Below are 15752 nucleotides of genomic sequence, written 5' to 3'. Positions count from 1 at the left end.
CTTACACTCTTGAGCACATAGATGAAAATAATCATTCCACAATTACATGAATGAGAGTGAGGAATGACATGGGACCAGGGGGGCTAAATCAAGACAAAGTTTAAAATAGAGAGACCAAATGTACCATTAACCCATTACTTGATGGCCCTGCTCTGCAGTGTCTTATAAGTTACTTTCTTTTAGTAGTTTTTGTTCATTTTGGCTTAAATGGTTAGTAATATTTTAAGTCAATTTTTATATATCGAGATTAAAAGATTAAATTCCTTCTCACAACCAATTAAACGGCACACGATTATAGATTAATTACATAAAAAAATAACTATATGATAGATGCCATGACTCAGCTAACAAATAGATTAAGCAGATCCAAAAGGATAATTAAGATTAGAAGACGTTTCTAAATCTAAGAATTACTGCTTAAATAGAAAAAATAATAATTAAGATAACAAACTCAAAACTACGAAGAGGATTGGTATATAAACATAGACTGGGGTACCGAGAGTAAAACAAAGTTGAGAAATATATATATATATATATATATATATATATATATATATATATATATATATATATATATATATATATATTTCCCTGATGACGAATATACAACAGCATCGATCCTAATTTCCTATGGAACTTGTTTGAAAAGGAGCTTTTTATACTGAGAAACAAAACCAGAGATGTTAGTAGCTTTAAAGATTCTTCTCTAAGACTGAACTCAACCGAACCGAACCCAGCAACCCACCTGGCTCTACCAGAGAAGGATCCCAAAAATAAGTTCTAATTAGCATTCAAGCTTGGATGCTTCCGACAAAATTTACAATCCGGTTTCAATAATCAGTTCAGCTGCTGCGCCCATTGTACCAACTCCACCTAGTCCCAGCAAGGCCACAGCCAGTTCTTCCTCGTTCCATTGCCTCAGCCCCTTGCTCAACCTCTTCAATACATCCACATCAACCTCAAGCACCCATTTTGGTGTGCAAGCCACCATCAAGCACACAAACCCGGATGCATACGCCCATGCAGTAGCCCAATCACAACCAAGCGATATTTTCCCCTCTAGAGCACTTGCCAGAAATTCTAAGTGAGCTTTGAGCACTGTTGGCCGTTTTTTTGATGATGCTGATTCTGAGTCCACACCCCATGCAAATGTCCCACAAAACATTGCCAAGTATGCAAGTGCAAAACCCCTTAGCATTGCAACCATACCTCCAGATTCTCCACCTTCCTGCTCCAACCCATGGACTGATATAAACCAAGAGGGTAAGGTTTCATTAATCAAAGATTGAACCAAACTTAATCCGCCAGAAACCCAAACTAAAGAAGCTCCAAGTGAAGCTGCAAGCTTGACACGTGTCATTGCTGCAGCAAGAGAAACTTCCCCATATCGCATCCCATGTTTGCTTTTCTTCAATTTCTCCATTGCCCCTTTAGGCAACACACTGCTTGCAATATCTCTAACAGAATGCATTAGAAGCGAGAGAATTTCTTCTGCCATAAACATGACATCTCTGACAGATCGGTGCACTCGTAAGTAGAGAATTCCAGGGGCAACAGGAGAGATCCCACCAGAAAAGTGGGGGCCAAACCCGTGACCTAAAAGGGCACCCACACCACCATTGCTGGAAATGTGTGAGGGGCTTAAACCAAGAGTGGATGTGAAGCAACTCTTCAGAAGCTGAACTACAGCATCACTATTATGGTGGAATACAGTACGAGAAGCAGAGAACACAAGGTGGTCACTCCAACGCTTAACCTTCTGTGCCCATAAAGCGGCTATAATGGGCATGCATGGCCAGCAACCAGCAGCAAGGGCATTCACGGCTGGGCCAATCAGGGTGAGGAACCTTTCAGACATTTTGTCCAATTTATAAGTAATTGTGAGGCTTACTAGGGCAGCTAATGGCAAAGGAAGTGTAGCCAGAGTACCCCCTGCAAGGACAAGTTTTGAGACCTTGTTAATGGATTTTGTTTTTCTAAAAATTCCCTTGAAAAAATTTAAACGCAACTTCTGTATACTCATTCTTCCTGCTTCATCATGATATGAGGATCTCTAGGTCTGACACATGAATGACCTTGACAGATGACATCTAATAAAAGGATACGAAATCCTAAAACTGTAAGAGTGTAGCTATTGATCTACAAAATACAGATCATTGTGGTTTGTTTTAACTAAGCATTCAAAGGAATGTACATGAAGAATTTTACCTCTATCAAGAACTGAAAACCCTTCATAGCCTTAAAACAAAAAAAAAAAAGGAACGGTAATCAGTATGACAAAGGATTACCTACAGAAAGGCTTGGGACATCAACACCAGTGGCAGCCAGTATTTTCTTTATCTGTTGCTCAACAGAGGATAAATTTGCAGCTGGGCTTGGCCAATCAGTTCCATTCATAGAAGCTGGCTTCCATATGCCCCGTGTAACTTCAGCTGAAAAATAGCTTACAATGGTGGCCAAAGATGCTGGCAGAAAATCAGCAAGATCTTTAAGCCCTGTCATAAGTCATAACAAGAGCAGGCATAAATAGATTTGAATGGGCATATGGTAATTAGGGATGATTTATTTTTGAAGTTTTAGTACAACTAAACTTTAGTTTTTTCACGTTCAAACCAACAATATAATCATTTGATGATTTATGATAATGTGAAACTAAATCCCTCTATACCATCCTCTGCTCCAATATGCCCCATTAGCCACAAAGGGATTACAGTGTTGAGTTTTAAAAGAATAGGGGAAAAGTTAAACCATTTTAAGATCCCAGTAACATCAACTCTCCTACTTATAAAGCTTGTTCACATTTATTTCTCACATATAGCAAAACAGTACGCTTGACATAGCTTCAATATTTTCCCCCAAGACACTGACTTCTTCCTCACATGCTTGCCAACTGATCTCAAACCATATAGACTTAAATTGACAGAATGAAACATTGAGCAAAGTGTGCAAACCTGTAGCCAGTTCACGGGGAGAGAGTCTTCCATGGGCACAGGCTGTCAGAGCAGCATCAAGTGCAAATGGAGTTGCTTCTAAGATATCCCATGCGGGTATTTTAAGTCTAGCTTGAGCATCTTCAGCACCAGGGCCAGAAGAAAGACTGCTTCCAGAAGTCGAAGGCTGAACGCCTTTATTTATCCTTCTGAACATCAAATTGAGGAGTGCATCAACAATCTGGTGAACAGGAGTCCCATGTACAAGGCCAGAAAAGGTAGAAGCAATACATTCCAGATGTTTTCTGTACCAGAGTTTCAACTTCGGGAAAGAATCCATGAATACTGGTTCTACAGACAGACTCAAGATTTTTGAGTATCTCCTAAGTCTGAGTTGACTCCTAGTTGAAGTTCCAAAGGACGCTAATAGGGAATTCCGTACAAGTAAGAGGTATTCAGGGCTTAGATGGGATCCCACTGGTGGTATGTCTCCCAACACATGATCAATAGGTGAATGATCAAATCTCCACAATCTCAGCAGAAGTGTAAATGCATTAGAAAACACTGCATGACAAGAAAGTTCTTCCCCTGTTGGAGGAAGGGTCCAAGAGACCTCAGGAACAGCGGAGCCAAAGGCCTCACAGATGGGCATCAATGCACCAGCAAGTAGTGGAACCTGCCAACAGATTTTGAACATCAATTCATAGGCAAAACAACTACAATTTTCCATTTATTTTCCCAATTTGGTTCTTCTCTTTAATTCCTATTAACCTTTTGCACTAATCTTCGATTTCAGTTAGGCTTTTTGCATTGATTTTCTCTTCCATGCATTCCGACCAGCATCATGATTTATTAGTTCACAAAATCAAATAAAGGCATAATTTCTTAGTTTCCATGCATATTGGAACCCTCTATATTCCATCCTGACAAACTCTTCATTAGATGACCTCTTCAAGAACTTCATAAATTTCTCCTCTATGTGAAAAAGGACACAAGGGCACCAGTCAGCAAATGACATGCATTACACACACAGACACTAGACAGCAAAAGACGTGTTGTTAAAATTCAACCCACCAAACCATGTAAGGACAAAATCTGCACGCAATCCACAGATGATATTCCAACGAGAAGAACATTTAAAAGTAGAGCATAATTTATCAAGTGACTCTCAGTCCCAGAGTGATCGGCAGGAACTGGAGGCGACAGCAAATTTATGATGAAAAGAATTGTATGTTCCTGTAAACAAAAGTAGAAATAATCAATAATTTCAACTGGAGAGGGGACTATGGTGGGGGGTGGGCTTCCAGATCATTACCTGTATATTCCAACCACGAACAAAAGAGGCTCCACAAAGAATAGCAGCAGCAGATATCTTCTCATCACCAGAACCATTGACTGCAATCTCGTATATTTTCTCGACCTCTGGTAAGCTTCCATCAAATCCATCTTAAACTCAGTTTCCATATCACTGGGTAAATACAAGAGAGAGAGAGAGAGAGAGAGAGAGTATGGCATGCCTGGCTTCAGGAAAAAGAATGGCATGACTGGGACCAGTTAAAGAGATTAGGGAATTGCATTTTGAACAAGACAGCTACGACCTTTATGGTATACACATACAGCAGTTTGAATCTTTCCTAGTGTGTAATAACATCATTATGGAGGACAATTCATAAATCATACAAGCTCTCAACTTAATTGTACACAGGACATGCCAAACTTCAAATACCTCCAATATGGCATCTGTCAACATAATAAAACACAAAGCACATCTTGGACCAGCCTCTTTTAAGGCATTCATAGAATAGCATCACCAGTCAATAATATAATGACATCAAGAGCTAATTTCTACATGCTAATTACTAAGTTTAGACAACAAAAAATAGTGATTGATTCTCCAAAAATCTGGCGTCTGAAGAGAAACACCACCTAAGGATTCAACATACACGTTCTCTCAACTATAATTTTTCTGACTACTAACATAGCAGCATGAAAATTATGAAGCTGGTTAGATCAAGTTTACTATAATCATACAGTATGAATAACATTAAAAAAAGTCCAAACACTTGTAGAACAAAAATGAAATAAAACAAACAATTCCATACAAAAACACTGCAGCTTTGAAGAATCACAATTTTGCTCAAAAGAAAAAAGTCTAGAATCTCGAGTTGGGTCTGGTTTAGACTACAAAGAAATCAATGTGAGAGCTTTTATGAGAAACAAAACCAATGGAAAGAGTGCTATCTTGAAATAAGTCAAAACATTATGGTGATTTATATTATTTAATTTGACCCATTGTGCAAAATGTTAAGTCTTCTTGTGAAAAGAAGGTAGGAAACTCCTGTTGTTTCATTTATAATGATAGTACTATATTATGCTCACCATGCATGCAATAAAGGAAAAAAAAACAAAGGGGAAAAAATAGGAATCAAAATATAGTGATAGTTGTTAAGAGTATACCACTGGCAGCATACCTGGAAGCTGGAGTTGAAACCAAAATGTTTATCATTGATGGGGTTAAAGGTGACCCGTTCATCAATGATGACCAGCCAGTTGTTTGACTGGGAACACCCCTAGGTACCTGGTTGGCACGAGCATTCACATAGCCTGGCCATAAATATGCTGATGTGTCCAACATATTTCTTGCAATAAAAGCCTCAACAATGAGATGCCTCAAGTTTCCAGCTGCAAAGCAATTAAAAGGAAAAGAAGACTACATTTCAAAGCCACACATAAAAACAATAAAGACTGGCATGGAAGGTCAACAGGTTGAGAAAAAAAGAAAAGAAAAGACCTAGAAGAGAAGAGGATGGATAACCATATTTTTGGGAAGGCAACAGATACAAGACCTTTTAAAAATTAAAGAACAAAAATTGCTCAATTTAAAGAAATGAACTATTTGTGTTGTTTTTGTGACCCTCGAAAATCTGAAGTGAGGAAAAAGAAAATAGCGAACAACAATTGAAAAGAGTGATAAAAAAAGAAAAAAAAAAAAGTTCAAAGGTTCAATTAGTTCATGTAATGTTTTTGAAAAGAAAAACCCATATACAAGGGAACTTTATAAGAAATACAGAAATAAAAAATCAGGCTGCCAATTCAAGTTATAACATTGTGGTAGCAAGGGAAGTTAAACATGTTCATCGACAGTATTGGAACTATCTTGTTTCTGCACCAAACACAACCTTCAGAAATATGAACTGCAATGTTAATGAACGTAATCACTTACAACAGTTGACTGGCATGTCATTGATACTCATGCTATAACCATTTCTGACAGTGAGACCCGAGATAAACATTGTAGCTTTTGCGGCAGCTTGATTAGCTATTGAGCTAACTGACTGAGGCGGAGTCAACAAACCCTCATAATCACCCAATAGCTGTAGGGAAGTAATTAGACCCTTCTGAAGCTTCCCCAGTTTTTCTTTTCTTTGATTGGCAGGGTTCTGCCGCGTTTCATCAATCAATTCACTTTCCTCTTCCTCGATAAGATTAGTCACTACAAGGGTTGTAATAGACAATAACATGGACAAGCTTGTATCAACGCGAGGCATTAGACCCTCACTAGTATTCCTTTCCTGAAAGATTGCAGATAGTTTAAGTACTAAGAAAGATGCATAAATAAATCAAAGTTAAAACAGGTTGATGCAAACCTTGCACCAAAAAAAGGTACAATTCCATTGGAAGAAAGAGAACAACGCTTCTGGAAAATTAATATCATATGATTCTCTCATTCAAACTAGTATATTAAAAAAGTTGCAATTGTCTTTGACAAGTTTATATTAAAAAAGATACAATTTTCATGCAAACCTTAGCCTTCTTTCCCTGTTTGTGATTCTCCGCATGCTATATCTCATACTTGAGGGAGTTCTTTGTCATTTATATTCTCATTTGAGTTTGTGTTTAAAGACATTACACATTTCAGAAGCACTGGTTTAAGCCCTTGTTCAGCATCAAATATACTAAATTGTTGTTTATGAAAAAAGATGTACTTATGACAATATTCGCAGGTGAATAACAATTAGTGCTCTGGGGATTCCTCAGTTCTTTCTCTACTTTCATAAAAAAGGGAGTGATATTAAAAATTTTAGCAAATTGAAAAAATTTACATGACACCCATAGTTCCTTTATCAAGTTAGCACGAGGACCCACCCTTTGAACAAGCCGTAACGCTGCAATCCACAGGCCTAGGAAAGTATCATGCCATGTGGTATGATTGACTGCTTGCAGAGCTTTGACCAAACCTGCAACATAAAACTGGAACAATAAATTCTCTTTCGTCACCTACAGTTCTACACTACAAGTTTGTAAAAGATTTCAGCACAACACAAGAAATGACTCATACTGATAAGATTTTCTACTGCACTAGTTGTTGTCACTTGTGACCCATCCATAGTGTCTTCTAAAAATAGGTCAATAGGTAGCCAAACTGCAGAGTGACTTGCCCCATGGCATTGACCAACAGAAGATTTGAGTGACCCAGAAAACATGACTGCGTGAAACTCATGGTGTGATATTGTTTTGACCTCTCGAGACAAAACCCTGTGGGTGTCAGATGTCAACTGCAGAAAGGCATCTGGAGTTGTGTGTTTTGAGTTTCTCAAAGCTGTGGAATGCACTACAAGCAGTTGCAATCGCTCAATGAAGCCTCCCCAATGTGAGGGCCTAAAAGGATAAGAGAAGATCTTCATTAATCATGTTTCATTCAAAAAGATTCTCCAATTTCTATCAGCAACTACCCCACAGTTCACAAGACTGCACCAGGCCAGGCATCATTTATACTGAGCATAGCAATTCACTTTAATGGCTTGTTTCACTTTTTCCTATTAAACACAAGTAAAAATTATCATAACACAGCATATTTCTTACATGTTTTGACGTGCCAAGTAAAGTATACTTGAGGTTACTTTGTTTTTAAAAAACTCTTCAATTAGCTCGATAGCCATTGTAGTATTCACTTTGTGCAACCCCTCATGGTGCTCATTTCTCTTCTCACTGAAGTTCTCATTGCCATCTATTTCCATATCCTGCAGTCTGGACAGCCATCTAGAATTCTTTTCCAAGCTTTGTTCCAGCAACCCTTCATCATCCAAGGAAGCATCAAGTAACTGCCACACGATTGAAAAGACAAATTCAACCAGAAGAAAGCCAGGTTCACACAATTGCACGCCAAATATTTGGGAAAGATGAACAACATCATCTATTGATTTCATGGTCCTGTTATCGCAACACAATGAAATTAATATTTATTATAGAAGTTTAGAAGTATACCAAAAAAAATAACTACAATTGCACGATTAAGATGGTCTGTCATGATTTTTGTTAATTGTTAGGTACAAAATGAAAGATTATTTATTGCAAAAGTTATTTCTAGAGATTCTGCTGAAGAGAAAAAATAAAAAAGACAAGTTTATAATTCCATGGTTGAGGCATTCACTACTGGCAGGATTGCTAGGACCTAACAGTATCCATAGCAAGTACATTCAAAGTCTGGGTCCAAGAGTGAACATTAATGAAGCATCTGCTTAACAATGCAAGCATGGACCCATTGCAAAACTATAAAAAATTTTCCTAATTATTTCTTTAAGACATCCTTTATGTTTCAAACATTGCATTACGTTACTGTTTTATAAAAGATATATAGTACATCAGGAAACCACTTGAAGAGCCATTATGTGTCCACTTCAAGTGCTAAGACTGAAATCACCACTGTCTACGGCGATCACCAAGGTCAACCAACTCATCATGTAAGAGAATGGCTGAGAAACTACTCTCATTCTTTCACGTTTCTAACCCAAATGAGAGTTAAAATCAAGCATGGTATTGATGCAGTATCCTCTTTAATCCAAAAAACGAAGCCTACTATTACTAAATCTCCTACTACTTCGTCATTATCTCTCTTTCATTAGTACATTTTGGTTTCATCAACCAAAAAACAAAAGTCACCCTGCATGACTACACAATTTAAGACTTGCTATATCTGCCTATTCCAAACAACATTATCAAGTTTTAAAGAAAAGCCAGTATTTGGAATCATATAGAGAAGTAGCAGAAAATGCACCACATAGAACCATAATTAGCAATGCATTCATAGAGACAAAGAAATCCAAAAAAAACTCACATTTGGTAGTTTTGGGCATTGATTAGTGCTGAAAAAGAAAAGGCATGTCTCTTAACAAGTTCCATATACAGCCTATAAGCTGCTGGGTGGAGCTTTCGATTCGGAACAACCCTGTTGATAACATCAAGAATTAAACAAAAACAAAACAACCCTTTTAACATAAAATTAAAATATTATTATTATTATTATTGAAGGTGATGGGTTGCCTGGTAGAAAGAAGTGCGAGGACGAGCAAGGGAGGGGCGAGGTTGAGGGAGAGGGCCTTCTCGAGGAGCTTCCACGTGATAGGCACGTGATTATCGAAGCAGATGTGAGAGACTAACAGGCGAGCCAGCTCCACTGAGGGCAAATCAACGCCTGCAGAGTTGAGACTGGAGCTGAGTTGAATCGCCCATAGATGCGGCTCACTGTTCTTGACCTGAGCTGACATGGTGTGTTCAAGAACCGAGTCCCATACACTACTACTCACCGCCATATCTCAACTCAACTCGAATCAATTGCTTTCCAGCACAAAGATCTACGCTATTCTTTCCTTTATCATAAGGAGAGGGAGAGGGAGAGAGAGAGAGACAAAATCAAGAAAGAACTTCGGGGATTTTAACTTGAAATTTAATGGATATCAAGAATATAAGATGTCTTTCTTTTTCTTTTTCTTTTGAGAAATCAGAATTTAGATACGCTTCTTTATTTCTATTAAATAAAAAAAACACCTCCTTTGACCATAAGTGAAGTGAAATACGATATAAAATAGTTTCGTCCTTAGAGACTCATCGTTGTTCTAATTTCATCCTTGTTCTTTAAAATACGCTCCTTCAACGCACTTTTTAGTTTTTTCGCGTTCCAATTCTAGTTTTTCACGGTGGAGCTTTGCGGCCGCTAGAGGGGTATCATTGAGATATTTTAAACTATAAGAGTAGAAGTGAAAGAATAGAACAATCTTCTGCTCTGTTCTGTTCCCACAAACAAACAAACCCCTTCTTCCATAGAAGGGGTTCTTTTCAATGCACCTCAAGGCTCCAGCATGAAATGGTCTTCCTACAGAAACAGAGACCGCACTGGTCAACACTGGCGGCCTGATGGCTAATCTTCCACATATCTCTCTCATTACATTATGGTTCGACAGAGAAAAAATCTCTTTCATGTGTTTCAAACATAGTATTTAAAACTGTTCAGTTGATTCGGAGTACTGACCAAGTGACCATGTCGTTGGGTTTTGATCAGTTCACTTGAATTAATTTTTTTAAATTAAAATAAAATTATTGTAATAAAAAAATAAAAATTAATAAATTATATAAATCTTATTAAGTTATCAGATCATCCCAAGTTTTGCTTTTCTCTATTTTTTAAAATCTTGTCTGATTCCAGCTTTGGGTCGGCTAGTCCCGGATCGAGTTTCAAAATATGGTTTTTACATTAATTTAGTAAAATAATTAAAAAAATATTAAAAAGATAATTTAAATTAAAAAATAATTTTTTATTGAATTTAAAAATATTAAAAAAATAATTTTTTATTGAAAATCAGGTTAAATTGCTGCCGAAAAAATCGGAACCTACCATAGAGGAGGATCGGGAGACTTTTCGGGTCATGGTTGATAAAAATCAAGAAACCATCCCGTTTGCTTTGGATTTCAAGAAATGTAGGCGAAAACGTATGGACATCTACAATGATTATTATTATAATAAAACAAAAATTACCCTGTTATCGTATAGTTTACTCTGTTTTACTTTAAAAAATTATACAAGAAATTAAAATAGCTCGGAATGATCAAAATAATCTCTTATATATTATATTTAAAAACTCTATCAAGCAACAAACAACAACCTGATCTTTTTCTCTCTCTTAAGCTCACGGTTTATTTTCTCTCTTTGCCAAAAAAAAACAAAATCTTATCTCAACAGAACCTAAATTAAGAGTAAAATGATCACAAAATCAAAGTTTTTTTTTTCTTGTGGTTGTGGTTGATTAGTTATAATTGTTTTTTTAAATATTCTTCACTCAAAAATATATTTAAGGTAATTTTTTTTTATTTTTTAAAATACATCAGTGTATTAAAATGAGTTAAAAACATTAAAACTGGTTAATTAATTTTTTTTTAATATAAAATAATCAAACCAAACTAATCATGGTTTGAACCAGTTTTAATTTAGTATTAATTTTATTTTTTATAATTTATAAAATCTTAAATTAATTATTTTTATAAATAAAAAATAAATTCAAAATCATCGCCGTTTGGAGGCCGAGACAAGATGGGGCAGCAGTTGAAGATACGGTTAAGGTGGTTCCTCGGAGTTTCAAAAGATTTGCGGTGCTTCTGGCAGACCCCACGTTCAGGCTGAGGGGGTGATCAGCGGCAATGTGCTCGACGAGATGTGATTTTTTCTCGAATTGCTTGTAGCACAAGGGGAATTTGCGCCTGCTTCCATAAAATAACACAAGGAACCAAGCATTTATTATATTACAAATTAATACAATAAATTTACCCGGACAATATTATTTTCAGGAATTCTAGAGCACCCACCGCTGTGTTCTTTGTGATCAATTTAAAATTGACCCACGTGTATTAATTGATAATCAAACGAAAAGGTAAGATTTCTTGGAGTGCCGTGACGAATAATAAGAAAACGAAAAAGACTTAGTTTAGGGACTGTATTGTAGTTGGCTAGTAGTTGAGGAGTGTTAAACCAACTATCCTTCCATTGATGGTCCGACTTGCAGCGGAGTAGAGGCGAGCTTTATTCGTCTCAACTGAAAAATCGAATCAAGTGAATATTTACGTTCGTTTTTGTTAGTTTTCTTTGAATTTTCTTTTTTGAAATCTAATCGAATTTAATTCATTTTTTCAGTTTTAGTTGTGAATTTTTATTTTTTTATTTTTTTATAACCACACACAAGATAGTAAGATAGTGTGTGTGTATAAAATACACATGGATTTATACACGTATACGTATACATAATATAATATATGCAATTATTAGTATGAAATATTCCAGCTGCGTGCACTCGGTTGCAAGTATGGATCCATATGTCTACGTCGTCATGCGGAAATGTTTTATTCAACTTATTGCAGTTTTAAGTTAAATGTGTAGGCATTGTTATGGTATAATTTAGTTAACTTATTAAATTTAAAAATAATCCAAATAATTAGTAAAAATATGAATTAATTTAAAAAAATAAAATGATGTTAAAAAAAATTACGATGATGATATATTGGATCTATTTTAATCGATCTAGATAACCCATTAAATTCACAATTTAGATTATGAACATTATTATGGTGAGTTAACATGGTTGGCCTTTGTCTCTTTATTTGCACACCTCTTTTTTTTTCTGATTAGTCCTTCATTGGACTCGAGTGAGGTCAAATTCAGGATTGGATTGAATAATTATTATATAATCAAAGATTAAATTGTACAAAAATAACAAGGTAGTATGTTTGACATTCACTGATATACGATGATGATTATCACATAGGGGAGATGCATGTGGTTTCCTTCGAGCTTCAATAGCAACTTTCATTGTTGATGTTGGAATAGTCTTAAAGGGGGGTTCCTTTTACAACGATACTTGGTGACAATGTAGTTCTAGTATATATTTAATGATCTTTTTTTTTTCCTTTTATTTCTTTCTTTTTTCCTGAAACCTCGGGTTTGATTTCTTCTTTTCTTCCTTTGAAGGACAAAAAAAGGCTAAGTTTAGTTTTTTTTTCTAACTTTTTATTACAGTCCTTTTATTTTCAATCTTTTGAAAACCATTTTTTTTTTTCTAAAATTAAGTGTTAGCCCAGCAACAAGAAGTTTATTTGACTTCACAGTAACCCTACATAAAGTCTATCAAAATATGAACTATTAAGGCCAATGTTTTTTTAAAAAATCAACGTGGAGGTGTGTGTGTGTGTGTGTACACGCGCGCACACAAGCGCACGCACGACAAAAAAAAATAAAGGCAATTTTGAATAATATTTAATATAATAAGGTTTTAAATATAAATAAATTTATTTTCAATCGTTTTTTTCCGTCTTGCTCACTTGAATTGTATATTTTAGATACCAACTAATCACATAATATCCCTAGATTTTTTTTATCTCTTTTATGAGATTCAAAAATAGTAACGAATTCCGTCAATCTATGGAATTCAAAAAAGAATTTATTTATCTTATTATTAATCAGGGATTTCATATATAGCTGGAACGCTCTTTCACAAATCACAAATGCTAATTTGTTAAGAATTAATAGGGAAGGTATGGTAATGCTATGAATGACCTGATATCAAATACTAGTAAAAATACCAACAAAAGAATGTTCTCTTATGCTTCCAGGTATGCAAGCTCTACATATTCTTGTACAGTCAAAAGGGGATCGATTCCATAAAAGACGAGATCAGTAAATGAAAATTCATTGAAATTCAATTTTTGTGAGATCGTCAATACCATATCGAGGGTTTCTTTAAGGTATACCAAATCAGTATAGTTATCCTTCTTCTGATGCAACAACGCTACTCCAATCAGCCTCGAAACAGAGTCCTATATAATTTCTTTAGTCTTTTCTTTTTCTTGTCACTAGAACCGTGTACCATAAATTGGAGGAAAAAGTGAATTTGATGGGTTGTTTTCCAATAGTTAATAATAAAAATTCATAAAAGAGATTAGCCTATTCCCTGAATTCACAGTTCAATTAGATGCGAAATCCAAACCCCTTCCCTTCATGCTTGTGGAATGAGAGTTTTTTGTTGATATCCTTTTTTTCATTTGAAGGAATTGGGGTAGGGATTCCAATAAAAATCCTTTTGTTTCATTTGTAACTGTTAATTCAATTCAATATTGAATAAAGAAATTCAATTGAGAAAAAGAATAAAGAGTTCGAATTCAAAGAATGGTTCGGAACAAAAAAAGAAATGGAAAGACAAAAAGTTGTATAAATCCCATGAATTTAGAAAAACTTTGTGGATAGGAACTATAAAATGGATATTGAAGTAGTTATGATGATTCAATAATATTACTACTTCAATTGGGAGCTCTTAGTTGGATTACCTATTTATATTGAGTTTTAGTTAAAATCTACAAAGAAAAAAAAAGCTAGAGGGCCGTTTAAAAATAAATCAGACGTTTATACCTAACTGAACCAATGTACCGGTTTTATACAAAGAATCCCGGGCTTCTTAGGCCAGGCTTGCGACCTGGTCTTTTTTCTTCTCTTTTTTCAACAAGACAAGGAATGTGTTGTTTTTTGTGGCAGAGAATGCTTTACCTGCTGGTATAGATTTTGATCACTGAGGATGTTGAAAAAATAAGGATAAGAGTTTCTAGAAAAATATACTCATTTTCACCTTTGAAAACCTAAAAATACCTCAACAAAACCATTATTAACCTCAAAACACCATAAAATCAAGTCAAAAAACCCAAATTTAAATTGAATTAAAAAAACTACTAGCCTCGTTAACTTTTTTATAACAAAAAAAGTAAATAAACATGTAGTTGATACTCCTCTTCTCAACCGAAACTTAATAATACTAATGTCAACTTTTTTATTATTAGAATGTGCCTAACGAACCACTCTCTTTTTTTCTTTTTTTTTTCAAGATGATTTTTTATTTTTTTCTCAAAACTAAGAAGCTAAAACATAAAATAATAACTTTGATGACCTGAATGTAAAATTCTTAAATTAAGGGTACAAAAAATAACTAAATGGAGAATTTATGGACCAAAATTAACCTTTTCACATGAATCTGGGCAGAGCCCATTTGATTTTATCTTGGTGGTCCTTGTTCTTTAATTATTTTTTACACTACAAATCTTTACCAAACACCTTGAAGCCCAGCAATATACAAAGAGAAGAAAATATTAACGCACAAAATACCATAAACATCAAATGAAAGGACCTGATTAAAATAAATAAATTTCCACGATCAAAATAAGAAAAAATACATTGTTCATGGAGCAATGTAGGGACTATATTATGTATTTGACTGTGTAGTAATCAATAATTAAATATTTAAAAAAACTATACTGTATAATTCGAGAATGTAGGGACTATATTATCTGACTATTTTGTATTTGATTCGAATTTTGAAATGATATTTATCACTTTCTTTAAAATAATTTGATAAGAAAGACTAAAAATTAATCGATAGTGTTCAAAGAATAAAAAAATAAAAAATTATTTTTTTATATTTTAAAAGAATCAGCTTTTTGAAGAAATCGAAATTATAATTCCATTCATGGATTTTATTGGTAAAAAATGGAATCAAATCCATCAAAATCGGAACAGAATAACCGAATATTGCCAGTGCTTATATAGTGCAAACAAACCACATTGTGGTTTTACGGAATTCCCAGGGGCTCTTTATTCGGTAGCGGAGATACATCGTGATCTATACCCTGTTTAAATATTTTTATATAATTATTTATTTTATTTGAAATTATTTTTTTAAATTTTTTAATATTATTCTGATGTACTGATTTTAATAATAAATTTTGAAAAATAAAAAATATTTATTAATTTTAATGTATTTTTAAATAAAAAAATATTTTAAAAAATAATTATTATCCCAATACAAAACAAAATTCTAAAGAATAACTAGAAGCATTATTTGAGCTTTTTTAGGCAGTATTGCATCTAATCAATTTACAAATTATTATTTAGGGTTTATAGTTTATCAAAACCACCATAAAAAAATTTACAGTAACATATCTTTCATTGCCAGTACAATA

The 15752-nt window shown here is 34.5% G+C and overlaps 1 protein-coding gene across 2 annotated transcripts; it reads right to left on the bottom strand.

The window, feature by feature from the left end:
- Nucleotides 1-811: 811 nt before the first annotated feature.
- On the bottom strand, nucleotides 812-9668 carry LOC105132087 (mediator of RNA polymerase II transcription subunit 33B). 2 transcript variants are annotated; one of them, XM_011035377.1, is made up of 12 exons: nucleotides 9252-9668; nucleotides 9046-9156; nucleotides 7794-8141; nucleotides 7270-7589; nucleotides 7077-7168; nucleotides 6154-6502; nucleotides 5402-5612; nucleotides 4246-4360; nucleotides 4005-4166; nucleotides 2952-3606; nucleotides 2289-2495; nucleotides 812-1932 (listed from the first exon to the last, which is right to left on the bottom strand). In XM_011035377.1, exons 1-12 carry the CDS (start codon nucleotides 9518-9520, stop codon nucleotides 818-820), a joined length of 3954 nt encoding a protein of 1317 aa, XP_011033679.1. In that variant the 5' UTR covers nucleotides 9521-9668; the 3' UTR covers nucleotides 812-817. The 2 variants fall into 2 exon arrangements, with proteins under 2 accessions (XP_011033679.1, XP_011033680.1); XM_011035378.1 differs by lacking the exon at nucleotides 9252-9668 and having other exon boundaries at nucleotides 7794-8032; nucleotides 9046-9134.
- Nucleotides 9669-15752: the final 6084 nt, after the last annotated feature.

The sequence above is a fragment of the Populus euphratica genome, unplaced genomic scaffold, assembly GCF_000495115.2.
Source record: "Populus euphratica unplaced genomic scaffold, PopEup_1.0 scaffold26.1, whole genome shotgun sequence".
Classification (NCBI taxonomy): Eukaryota; Viridiplantae; Streptophyta; class Magnoliopsida; order Malpighiales; family Salicaceae; genus Populus; species Populus euphratica.
The sequence above is the reverse complement of the archived record's forward strand: the minus strand, read 5'-3'. Positions and strand labels throughout refer to the sequence as shown.

Coding starts and splice junctions, on each gene's coding strand:
- LOC105132087 (XM_011035377.1), bottom strand. CDS start 9,520: ATGGCGGTGAGTAGTAGTGTATGGGACTCGGTTCTTGAACACACCATG. Junction 3,607..4,004: donor TTTTGTCCTTACATGGTTTG/GTGGGTTGAATT, acceptor ATCTGTTGGCAG/GTTCCACTACTTGCTGGTGC. Junction 2,496..2,951: donor TCCCCGTGAACTGGCTACAG/GTTTGCACACTT, acceptor GACTTATGACAG/GGCTTAAAGATCTTGCTGAT.